Source organism: Stegostoma tigrinum, chromosome 3 (assembly GCF_030684315.1).
Source record: "Stegostoma tigrinum isolate sSteTig4 chromosome 3, sSteTig4.hap1, whole genome shotgun sequence".
Lineage (NCBI taxonomy): Eukaryota > Metazoa > Chordata > Chondrichthyes > Orectolobiformes > Stegostomatidae > Stegostoma > Stegostoma tigrinum.
In genome coordinates this window covers 97,789,791-97,803,257 of record NC_081356.1, presented here as the reverse complement: position 1 = coordinate 97,803,257, position 13,467 = coordinate 97,789,791, and the positions used below count along the sequence as shown (strand labels likewise).

At 37.3% G+C, this 13,467-nt stretch overlaps 1 protein-coding gene across 4 annotated transcripts in view; it reads left to right on the top strand.

The window, feature by feature from the left end:
- The window catches only part of LOC125450757 (versican core protein-like), a 180,813-nt gene extending 167,779 nt beyond the window's left edge, over positions 1–13,034 (top strand). For 2 of the 4 annotated variants that reach the window (XM_048526880.2, XM_048526881.2), the window contains exons 14-16: positions 5,063–5,207; positions 7,246–7,428; positions 10,521–13,034. In XM_048526880.2, the coding sequence (XP_048382837.2) occupies positions 5,063–5,207; positions 7,246–7,428; positions 10,521–10,645 (453 nt within the window). In that variant the 3' untranslated portion in view covers positions 10,646–13,034. The remainder of the gene's footprint in view (positions 1–5,062; positions 5,208–7,245; positions 7,429–10,520) is intronic. The other 2 variants (XM_048526883.2, XM_048526882.2) reach the window with 2 other exon arrangements.
- Positions 13,035–13,467: the final 433 nt, after the last annotated feature.

Here is a 13,467-nt window from a genome sequence, read left to right as displayed (position 1 = left end):
CTTGAGTCTGTTGAGGTCGTCGGTCACTTAAATGCCTCATCCCACCCCACCATTGTTAAATCCACAGCAAATGGAGGCCCATGCTAAGCACATATTTGGGCAGCTTTCCTTGCAAATGCCTGTGTTGGTCAGAGAAAGTGGGGTGTTGTAGACATGGACTTGCTTTGGGGGTTTCTGTCAGAAGCAGGCTATCTTCAAAGTCATGTCCCACTTTAATCCTCCCACCCCTGACCTTCCAAGCCCATCCCATCCAAAGCCTTTGTTTTGTTCCCTGGCACCTCATATCCAGGCCCCACTGATACCCGAGACTTCCTGTCAGTCTGGCCTCCTCCTCTTCTTCAGAAATTGGGTTCTAGTTCCAGCAGTGGCTACTGCTCGATCATGGTAACATTGGGAATACGGAGCTGCTTGCCATCCAACTGAGCAGCAATTCTCTGAAAATGAACCCCCTCTGTACGTGAGGGGTGGACGTGTCCCATAAACTAATCCCAGCCACAAATATTAAATAGCTGTGGGGCAGCTGGTATCAATGGGAATGCATCCCTCACGGAATTGTCAGATCGTGCTGGAGACCCTTCCCCAATGGTTTACTTACTCTTCTGTAAAACTGTACTGCTAAAAGGTGATCATGTATAATCATTTTTATTTTATGCACAAATTAGTATATACATAGTTAAAGAATACTGATGAAACGTTCACTGCCGTCTCTTGAAAATTACACAAATTTTATGAAGTTAAAATTTGTGGAAGATAACTGAGAATAGAGGCAGATTGTTAATTAGTGACTGAACAATTAGCAATGCGTTAATGAGAGCTACATATGTTGTCATTAGGAGCCCATTTAATATATTTATCTGAAATGAATATATTTTAGCACCACAGAGATTAGGTAAAATCAGTTTTCGCTTTATCATTAGGTTTGAATAAATTTACTCACAGTATGTACATTACTTACAAGTTTCAGTTGTGTCAAGTTAGTGAAACTAGTTTGCACCAAGTGCTAAAGGAGGACGGAAACTTGTCAGCCTAGAAATTAGTTTATGCTTGAATTGAGATGCAATCTGAGAGCAGCACACTTAGATCAACTACAGCTCGCAGAATTGTGATAGGCAATTATATTGCTACTTTTGCAATGATTCAAGAATTTTTTGGTGCACATCAAGAGAAAAGGAGCAGTATAACTTGTGTTTCAGGCCCTAATAAGATTGACTGACATGTAGTGAAGTGTGGGACTCTACATCTCCTGTTCTCATTTAGGCTTCACATTGTGTATCAATTCATTCTGGTATGAATTGGTGGTCTGAAATCATTCAGTCCATAGAACAGTCTTCAGATTGTTTACACCTCATACCACATCATGAGTTGTAAGACAAGCTTTCTCTCAGTCCGTGTTCTTGTAGAAAACCCTTTTGTTTTGGTAGGATAGATTCTGGACTGTCAAATGAAATATAGAATCCCTACAGGAAACAGGCCCTTCAGCCCAACAAGCCCATAACCGAACCTCAGAGCATTCCACCCACACTCATCCTCTTAATCTGCTCATCCCTGAACATAGTGGGCAATTTAGCATGGCCAATTCACCTGGCCTGCACATCTTTGGACTGTGGGAGGAAATTAGAGCACCCAGAGGAAACCCATGTAGATACAGGGAGAATGTGCAAACTCCACACACACAGTTGTCCAAGGCTGGATTTGAACCCAGGTCCCTAGAGCCAGGAGGCAGCAGTGCCAACTACCGAGCCAGTATGCCACCCAATGTAATAAACCAAATATGTGTATAGAAAAACACATGACATATGCTGGCGTGCTTTTTTGAAACATGGTTGTGTTTGCTGTCTGCTTCAAACATAATACTTTTGAACTTTAAGAGGATTTCCCCGTTCTGATCGACGAGTTGTTACCTAGCAGAAACCCTGAATTAGTAACATGCAGCTGCCTCTCAGTTCAGACGAGCACGCGTATTACTGAAGAAAGAAACTGTAACGAAAAATGGCATTAATATTTAAGCATTTTATAATACATTTCACTGGATATCAAGATAAAGTCACCATTGTCCAATTGGAGCACAGGGCTCCTTCCCCATTAGAGAGAGAGAGAGAGAATTGGTGATGATTTAATCCAAGGGCCACCATATGTCAGGTGAAAGGAGAGGCTGGGAAGGCAAATCCTTGGTAACCTCAGCTGGTGTGGGAATTGAACTTATGCTGTTGGTATTACTTTGCTGGCTGTCTGGTTAACTGAGTCATAACATTGCAAATGATCAGATAAAAGTACAATAAAACGTAAAATAATTCTGATGTAAAACCCATAATTATGAAGTAAAATGAAGTTACCATTGCTAGAAAATCCTTAAACTTTCATCTAGGCATATAATTCCAACTAAGTCTAAGCAGCTTGGTTAGAATAGCCCTTTAATAAGTTGCCTTATCTGATTTGGCTGAATTTTAACAACGCGCTGAAGTCTGACACAATGTCCTGGCACTTACTAAAGTCTAGTAACAGCCACAAAAAGCAACACTACCAAGACAGTTCAGAATCCATGGTTTAAAATATTACTCTGAAATTTCAATGCTGTTCGAAACATTGACCTGATTTTAAAGTTCCATCTGCACACAAATACATTTTAATTATTTCCTGCAAGCTTATTAAGTAAAGCTGGTGCAAATTAGTAAAGTACCATAATTGAAAAAGACAGTGTAATATTATAGTTTAGAACTTCAACAACTTATGTGCAGTCTTTAATCTAAGAATTGTCCGAAGGTATTTCATTCGAAGCAAAATCTTACACAGAAATCAAGTTCGGATGGGGTCGAAGCCATGTTTGTAAAACGTGATGTGCTGGAAAGACATTAATAATGCGATTGTTCAATTTAAAGGCAGCTGGGTTTAGAAAGGAGTTTAATGCAGGAATGTAATGTCTGATGACTTAACATTGGCTATGTAGAGAAAGGGAAGGGATTTTGTAATCTAAGTTACACAGAAAAGTATGAAGTGTATTAGACGATATTGAAGAAACAAGGTTGATTGAAGTTGGAATGCTTGATAGAGAATAATTCATTTGAAGTTAAAATGATGGGGAATGGTTGAGATTTGTGAGAATTTTGTTTATGTAAACAATATTGTTTTGCATAAATTTTATATTTAAATTGGTAATTTATGATTGAGTGTAAGGCTCATGTAACATTAATGTTAATATCTTGCCAATCACATTATTAAGGTTTGTGAATGTGACTGTCAAGGTTAAGAGAAACGGGTGGCAAGATATTAATTTTTTAAAACACTTATATGTAAAAGACTACTGGCATGGATGAGAGTTGTAAAACTGAGCAAATCAATAAATACTCTCCCCAAAGAAGAGCAATATATGTCTTGTTTTCTTTTCTCACCAATGCTGCCGGATTTTATAAACAAGTGAAATTGAAAATCATAAGTTGAGTACTGAACCAAAAAAAATGAAGACAGACTTCATTTAAGATTTTTTTAAAAATACTAAAATACTCCAAATCTTAAATTAGGTTGTGAGCAAAATGTTAACTAACTTTTCTCTTTCTGTGTCAACTGATGGCCTGAGAATTTCCAGCAGCTTCTAATTTAAAAATGTATTTATTTTTTCTATCTTAAATGCATTAAGTTGACACTAGGGTGTAAATTAGTACAACTATTTTGTTGTCTTTTTGGTTACATGTGATGCTGAATTAGCCTGGTCCAATTGGTTAATTTGCTAATATTTTATGATATATACTTTTGTACTGTAAAGTAAATCATTCTTGAAGATATCAGCCTCTTTGGGCTTAGATTTTGCTGCAAAAGTGTCGGAGCTGAGATATTAAATTGAGAATAGTTATTCACGACACATTCAGCATGTTTAGTGACCACAGAGTCAGGAGAATGGATGTATTTGTTGATGCAATTGGAGGAATAGACTATAAGCCCAATTGCAAATGTGGTGAATTGTTATCTCTTGGCACACTCATACCTTCAGTATTATTGTTGCATTGTTCCAGGCGAAGACAATTCCATTAGCCAATAACCAAAAAGATATAATTGTTCAAGCCATTTTGAAGTTGTCCAAGTAAAATGTTATTTTCAGAGTTTCATTAATTTAGTAAAATAAATTCCAGTTTGATTTTTTTAAGGAAGAGCCTATGTATATTGAGAAACAAAAAGAGTTGATTGCAGACAATGGCATACATCCATTGGAATCAAACAAAAGCATTCCAAGAAAATGTGATCACTTAGTTTAGGACAGAGGGCACTTAGAAAGTGAATCATATGCTACAAGATATGAGATAGGCAGTAAATCTTATTTCACAGGATATGAGTCAGCCCCTTTTTTTCTATAGCAGAAGAACATAAAACACCAGTCTCTGTGTCCTCAAAACAGGGCCACTGCAGTGTTAAAGCACAAAAGCATTGCGGCAGACATGTTCTGATTGTCTTGAACACAAGATCAGGCAGCTATCTGGCACTGAATCTAGAATGTTATTGTTTCGTAAATCTTTTACTATTCAAAGCTCAATTCTCAATGAAATTGCACTACCTTTTATAACATAATATTATTATTTTGGCAGCTGCCTTGACTATATATCATTAATCTCTATATTGAGTGTAACAGTTCATTATAATCGATATAAATTGCATTAACGTTTGGCATCACTATGGGGCCAGTATCAACATCACAGCAATTAGAGCTCAGAAGAAAATGTTTAATTTCGTTTTTGGGCATTGAAGCTCATTTAATTCTGTACTACACTATGTTACCATGCTAAGTCAGTTCTCAAAAGCTGTTGCACAGTTATTACAATCCTATGATGGTTATTGTTGTTGATAAACCAGATGATTCCATTCAAAGTCTTTATCTTCTCATATAAAATATAGAAGGCACTGGAGAAACATGGCAATCTGTAGAGACACAAACAAGTCCGATTTTTCTTCTTTGAAATTGAAGTTGCTGCCAGACTTGCTGAATTTCTCCAGTATTTCCTGTTCTTTTCTTTTATTTTGGATCTCCAGCATCTGTTGTACTTAGCTTTTATCTTTGTCATTTTTGTTTCTCACATAGCAATATGAAAACTGGCGCCCAAACCAGCCCGACAGTTTCTTTTCTACTGGGGAGGACTGTGTTGTTATGATCTGGCATGAAGATGGCCAGTGGAATGATGTTCCATGTAACTACCACCTAACATACACTTGTAAAAAAGGCACAGGTGAGATCTGGCATATGCTTGTCTCTACCCCTTTTTCTCACACCTGACCTTGAACATATCTTCAAAACCCTACCCAGGGATGAAAACATAAAACAGCAATAAATTGTAAAGAGGTTTATGAAGACACTTCTTGGTTCATACAATGGAAGCGTATACCAGTAATCTGCATACCCCAAACCTGTGACTCTTCATTCACTCACTTTAATGAGTGGAAAGTCATAGGCTAAGAGGGTACATAACATTCTGCTGTATGGATATGTCCCTAGAATGCAAAAGTGGAAAGCAACCTGATATTTTGCTCAACAAAGTGTGGAGCTGGATGAACACAGCAGCCCAAGCAGCATCTTAGGAGCACAAAAGCTGACGTTTCGGGCCTGGAACCTTCATCAGAAAAAGGGGATGGGGAGAGGATTCTGAAATAAACACGGAGAGAGGTGGAAGCAGACTGAAGATGGATAGAGGAGAAGATAGATGGAGAGGAGAGTGTGGGTGGGGAGGTAAGGAGGGGATAGGTCAGTCCGGGGAAAACGGACAGGTCAAGGGGGCGGGATGAGGTTAGTAGGTAGGAAATGGAGGTGCGGCTTGAGGTGGGAGGAGGGGATAGGTGAAAGGAAGAACAGGTTAGGGAGATGGGGACGAGCTGGGCTGGTTTTGGGATGCAGTGGGGGGATGGGAGATTTTGAAGCTGGTGAAATCCACATTGACATCATTGCACTGCAGGATTCCATGCAGCCCAATGGTATCAATGTGGATTTCACCAGCTTCAAAATCTCCCCTCCCCCCATTGCATCCCAAAACCAGCCCAGCTCGCCCCCATCTCCCTAACGTGTTCTTCCTTTCACCTATACCCTTCTCCCACCTCAAGCTACACCTCCATTTCCTACCTACTAACCTCATCCCGCCTCCTTGACCTGTCCGTCCTCCCCACCCTACCTCCCCACCCATACTCTCCTCCCCACCTATCTTCTCCTCTATCCAATCTCGGTCCGCCTCCCCCTCTCTCCCTACGTATTTCAGAATCCTCTCCCCATCCCCCTTTTCTGATGAAGGGTCTAGGCCCGAAACATCAGCTATTGTGCTCCTAAGATGCTGCTTGGGCTGCTGTGTTCATCCAGCTCCACACTTCGTTATCTCGGATTCTCCAGCATCTGCATTTCCCATTATCTTTGATATTTTGCTTATTATGTCAAAATATTTTTCACTCACCCTCCACAGAAAAGGAACTTCAGCGGCATTCATTCAATGCAAAATGAATCTCTGCATATTATGGTGCTTCAATTAGTTATTTATTTTCTGCACATTCCACCTCAGCAGAGTGTTGACAGGTTTTTCACCCTAGAGGGCATTATAACTAAGCTCATGCTGACATCATTTGACATTTATAGACACTTTGCAGTTCTGATGAGTAGATAATGGATGAGAGTACAAACTGATACATATTTTGGCTCTTTTATTGGTTTTGCTGTAATAATTTTGGCCTGTGTGTTTCAGAGTGCATTCATTGCAAAACATTTGGTCCTTAAATCTTAACAAGTGTTTACACACGCTCTAATTTTCATTTAAAATATCATAGTGTACCGGAGATACCACAGACTTTCTTTTTACAATTACTTTAGCTGCTGGTCAAAGCCTTTGTCCCCACAACTTTAAAATGAGCAGAATGGTACTTTGTTCTTCCTTGGTTTGAAGTTTAGCCAAACAGTTGCATTAGTAGAAGAAAGATTTAATCAATTACTAAAGATGTTTACAATAGATGCTAAGCCCTTGCTTTATAGAAAATGAGCAGTGATTTGCAACCTTGTACCAAAGTTTTCTTTTGAACCCCTGTATATTGGTTTCTTAGCATTTTCTCATGAGTGTGTAGAAGTTGTTTTGTGTTTCCTAATTTTCTTTTGTGATTCCGCTCAGCCTATGATATAAAGTGGTTGCCATTACTTTGTATGTTCAGGAGCAAATTTCTTTCCATGCATTTACATGGCTATGTATTTACATAAGTTATCATTATTGATACAGAAGACATTCCTTCTTTTAAATTTAGTTGCCTGCGGTCAACCTCCTGTTGTGAAGAATGCCAGGATGTTTGGGAAATTGAAACCTCGATATGAAATAAATTCCATGATCAGGTACCACTGCAGTGCAGGCTTTATCCAACGCCACTTTCCAGTCATTAAATGTCGAACCAATGGATACTGGGATAAACCAAAAGTCGCCTGCATAACACGTAAGTTTCATAGATATTTTATGAGATTGGAAGAGAGGAAAATAGAAAATAAAAGGTAGAAAACCTTTTTTTTGATGTTTAAAATATTATTACTGCCAAAACTGAGGGAGTGCATGATTGTTATAGTCCCACCAGTATACAAGTCACAAGGTAAGATAAAAATATTTTATTCAGGTAGCAAGATTACCAATTAAATGTCTTAACTATATTGGTTTTAAATAAGAAGATCAAACAATTTATAAATGCATGATTGGTTTATTATCAAAATAAAATTCATTTAATAAAGTTGCAGTAGTTGATTAAAATACACAGGCAGTTATATAGAAATAAAAAAATTACTCTTGTAAGTTTTTTGCAAATAGCACGTTCTGTGCAAATGAGAACTGTTACAGTGCAGAAGGAGGTCCTTCAGCCCATTGTGTCTCCACTGGCTTCTTTGATCATTTAAAAGTTAATGCTAATCTCCTGCCTGCAAATAATTGCTATTTAAATAAAAATGTAATGCTCTTTTGGGAATGTCTTATTGAACCTGGCAGCCTGAACCACACTTCCATACCCAAATTATCAACATGACAAAAAAGATTTGTTGCACCTTGCCTTTGATGTTTAGCAAAACACTTTAAAACTGTACTCTGATTCTTCTTTTACTTGTGGGAACATTTTTTTCCCCCTTTCTGCTCTGTCCAGATCTCTCATAGTTTTGCAAAATTACATTAAATCTCCTCTTAGCATTCTCTTTTCCAAGGAAAATGTTCAAATCTCTCCAAATTTTTCCTTGTAACTGATATTTCTTGTCTCTGGAACCATTCTCATTAAACTTCTTCATCACTCTTTCCAATACATTACCATCCTTTTTATAGTGTGATGTCCATGACAGTACACAGTATTCCAGCTGAGTTTTAACCAGGGTTTGAAATAAGTTCATCATAAACACCCTGCTTTTGTATTCTTTACCCCTGTTAAATCCTTTGGTGTAGACCCAGTATTTTGTACCCTCTTTGTTTTTGTATTGTGTACAAAGAACATAGTGGCAAAAGGATAAAGTACAGGATATTCCGTAGGGTATTACTGTGATGTTCTGGCATGTGTGATGAGGTCAATAGTCAAACACCGTTGTCTCTGAAGTTGCAGACTTGGCACAATCACAGCTTGTTCAGAAAATACTACCTTAAGATATTCTTTCAATCACTTTTTCAAAAGAAAAAAAAAGGTTTTAACCTGAACTGATGTCAGAGTTTTGCCTTTCAGAAATGAGAGAGATCACCTGGGCAGCTTGCTCATAGCCAGTTTGCCTCCAATAACCTGATTCTCAGCAGGTTTTCCTCTAATTGAGTTAGATAAGTGAGAACCTCTTTAAGCCAATCACTGCTTAATGCCACAGCATGATCTAAAGCAAGTAGTTATCACCACTCGTGCAATTTCTAGGAAGGACGTTAGATTTCCTTCCCTGAAGGATTTTGGTGGACCAGTTTTTCATAATAATCAAAAATAGATTCGGCATCATTGTAACAGACCTTGTTTTATATTTTAGCTTTGTAAGTTAAATTTAAATTGTAACATTTGTCAAAGTGCAATTTGAACCCTTGTTTCCAGGGCCTCTACATTGTTAGCCCAGTGACATTTTATCTTTCCCAAGACTTTTGCATAACCTGTGGTTAAATAATCTTACTCCAGTGTGATAATGTTCTTCGTATTTCAGAAACATCGAGTAAGCAGTTCCCAAACTAGCTGAATACATAACTATCAGCTCATGTCTTCGTCTGGCCTTTCCCACCACTAATTGACATTTAAGAGCCTTAATTGCTTGCAAGTTGAGAAAGTTGCCAAATGGATCTGCCTGTCCAATGCTTAATTGTAGCAGTGACAAGAAAGTACAACTTTCTCTTCATTGCAGAGCCACTCAGTTTATTTCCTTATCATGCCACCTCCAGAGAAGGGAAACTGCACCTGTATTTTTATTTATTTATGTATTTGCAACAGGATTGTAACTTGCTTAAACAAATGTTGATCTTATTATTTTCACTTAATTTTCCTGTTTTGTTGTGGATTTCATCAAGTTACACCTGTTGCCTTCCCTAGACAGTTTATATGCTATCTGATTCACAAAATTCAGTATAAAATACAACATTACTGTCACTGCCAGGATCATACTATGCAGCTCCTTTATCATTTATTCTTGGAAAGTTAACTTCAGTAACATCATAGCTAGAAGTTAGTTTCGGCTTTCACATTTTACTGACTCTAATTCCTAAATAAAGTTCATCTTTTTTCCAGGTCATAATCTGAACAATTTTATTATACATCTGTAAGTTTGAAGTTAAAGAACAGGTTGATCACATTCCTACTCATTCTCTCAGAATGCACTACATTACTACTTAGCCCTGTTGTTGGGAATGTAAACAAGACAGTTTGAATTCTCAGCATTGCAGCAAAACATATCTAATAGGTGTGGCCAAAATATTTTGTTGGGAGTGACCTATTAAGACTATTTTAGACATTCATTTTACTTGTAAATAAATCCAGATCCAACAAAAAAAAACTACATTTTAAATTTGTGCAATTTGATTTTCCTTCCAGTAGAATGATGCTTGAGGAGAGGTGGCTTAAAATGGCCTGTAGGAAAGCTGCAGCCTATCTTCTTAGGAAGGCACCTGCTCCTGGGATGTGGTTCCATGGCGATGCACCATCAATGAAGCTACCTCTTGAGGCATCCTGCCATTATAAGGATGTGTAGCAGTTAAGTTTACTTCTGACTAAGTCCAATATCCATGGTCCCACATTTCCTAGTAGGAGTTATTCACTAAAGATTAGAATTGGAAATTTGACTGATTTATCTTCTCCCATCTTTGGAAAGACTGAACCAGGTGCAGCATCTTTACTTTATCTTAGACTCATTGCCCAGCTAAGGACACATGCAGGATTTAGTCTCTGTGTTTGAGTACCACAGCAAGTGGTGTGTTTCACTTTCTAAAGCATCAGCTGACTTTTGATGATTTTAACCTTCATTGATAAAGTGCATTTAGATATTTTCATCATTTGATTACTTTTTGTGAAGCCCATTAATTCTCTGTTTTCTTCCTTGCTCCTGATAGCTTCAACGTATCAGCGAAACTCCCGAAGGTATATTCACGGATTATACCGGAAAGGAATGAAAAGTTCTCAAGAACCTATCCGGCATCATCATCGCTGGATCAGGAAATTCCATTCAGGGCATTGACTGCACCACTGAATGGTGGGAAACTGTTCCTTGCAATTCGAGCCACATCTGATCGAAACAGTGCCATTAGTAACACATTGGGATGGGGAATGTTTCTTAAAAGACAAAGCACATCGGGAAAGATCAAACAGCAGTGTCTTCAAAAATGTGATAATTAAAATAATTGTAAATCATTCATTTCATGATGATTTGAATACGTTAAATTGAATAGAAGCTGAGGCCCTGTTGTTTGTTCATTGTAATTTCATTATTTTAACATTCAGCATTTTACAGTTCAGCAATTCTCATGTTTTATAAATATTGGACAACATCTTTTATTTATGCGTGCATATACTGCACATCTGTTTGCAGGATTATTTTAACAATATAAAATATTTTAGAGCATTTTTGCACCTTTTCATGTCATTAGTTTTCTGTTTATTACATGTGGAAATAGTTGCATTTTTCAGCAGTTTCTTCAAACCGATCATAAATTACCATTTCACTTTACTGGGCTAATTTTGACATATATTTTATAAATTCATTTCACTATTTATTACACTTATTTGAGACATAGGTTAAGTCGCCACAGTCCCAGAGGACTGCACTGTCATTAGAGAGAGTCAACTTTGTAGTGGATTAACCTGAGGATCACCACACAAAGGGGTAAGGATGCGAAGTGTTGGGGAGGGTACCTTATTGGTAACCTCAGCCAGTGTGGAAACTGAACCCATGCTGTTGGCCTTTACTATACAATGCAAACCAGCCATCCAGCCAACTGAGTTAACTGACCCATAGCTTGATATATATGAGAAAATGATTAGCTGTGGTTTCAGTGACCCCTAGTGGCTATTTCAACTTACTTTCTTGCCACATTTTACATTGCTTTAAGTAGTCATGTTAGACCATAAGACATAGGAGTGGAAGTAAGGCCATTCGGCCCATCAAGCCCACTCCGTAAGTGTTAAATGTTAAGTGAACTGAAGGCGTTAACATGCTGCTTTGTAGTAATCTGGTGGTTGCACAAGCGTCATTTTGATTGCTGCTCCAAATATACTATTCTGATCACTATAATAAGCAGTTTTAGGTGAGCAGAAAGTAGAGGCAGTTATAGTGCATTAATGTGAGTGAAACCTGTTTTTGCAGAACCTGGATGATTAATTGTCTGATTCCAAAACATTGAACATCCTCTTCCTCAATCGATCTCTCACTTCTACAGCTACAAGATCCCTGTGTATTGTATTTCTAAGGATGCAAGTTGGGATCAAGCCCAGAGACTGCATTGTGAAGCTGCTCTTTAACTCACCTGGATACAAGCAATCAGAATAGCAAGTGCAAAAGGACGCTACATGACCTTTCCAAAAACCGTTTGGTTCTTTCTGAGGTCACAAGTGCTAATATATTAACTTTCTCAGATATGGCAGCTTTTTGCAACCCTCACTAACCATACTACAATATGGAGCTGCCTTTTTCTAAGGGTGAATATAAACCTACTTTTTTTTTGTAAAAAAAAACAAAAAAATAAATTAATTTTTGTATATATAACCATCTTAGTGCATTTTTTAAATGAATGTTAATGTCTGAATGTGGCAGCTGTATAGCATATGTTGGTCATCACGTATGGCAATTTTAGTTTAATTCTTGGGATTTTATTTACTTTGAAAGGATGGGATTGAGAAGAAATGAACTATATATTTTTGTAACATTTCTGCTGTTAACCTTTGGGAATCTCTATAAAGCACCACCAGCTTTTATAATTTGCACTGTGGGAAAAGATCTAAGTACATCAGTTTGATTCAGATTTCAATGCAATATGTTTTATATTCTCAGTCTAATTTTCATTCATATCTATGGATATGTGTGGAAAGATGGCATAGAAACCACTTACAAATTATACTGAGAGGAGCCAAATCCCATTGATTTAAATCATAGAGAGATTATGGCAGAAAGAAAGAATTGAATGACCTGGAAGTCCAATGGTTAACATGTGGTAAGAACAAAGATCTCTTCTGAAAATGAAATTTAATCTGGTCAGCAGTAAATTTTTAATTGCAGTAAGTTAATTTCTGAATAGACAATATGCTGGCTGCCTCACCCATTTCTGTTTCCTCTTTTTATAAGCAGCAACAAAAATCACTCTGTATGTTTTTTGCTTTATATTTCTTTACAATGCACACAGAACAATGCTGTATTTATATTTTAACTTGTATAGTGTATAATGTGAACGTTTGGGACTTTGTGAATGAAATACTGAAAACCTTTTTGTTACTTTTTTTATTTGCTGTGGTTCACCAAAGAAACCAAAACAAATTTTGATCATGCTGTTTCTATTTCCATGCATTAGTCCTACTGATAGAACTGACTTGAAGAGCATTATTAAAAAAAATTGAAGCCTTTGGCTATATTGCAATGTTGGGTGCAGTGGCGATCAATTATTTTCGTGTATATTAATTCCCTAATTTACATGATTGCCAATGCTCTTGGATTGTCCTGAAGTCTGCAGGAATTGAATATTAATCTGTAAGACATTTCTGTGAGCAACCTGGGGGAAAAATAATAGAGAGCTTAAAATTATGGATGTTGTCGTCACTTTCTTTGGACACTTCCACTGATAAGTTATAAAGTAAATTAAAGCTGTGACTTGACAGTCTAGAATCATGATAATGAATAGCAGTGCCCTGTGAGGACAAATTTGTCAATGATTGCAGTAGGTCATTGGAAATGCAAATCATATCGTTCAACTTTCAGGAAACAATCCAACTAGATTTGAAAATCCAAACCAACCATTTGAAATTTATTTTTAAAAATGCCGTTTTTAAACTTACATGATTTTATATATACCA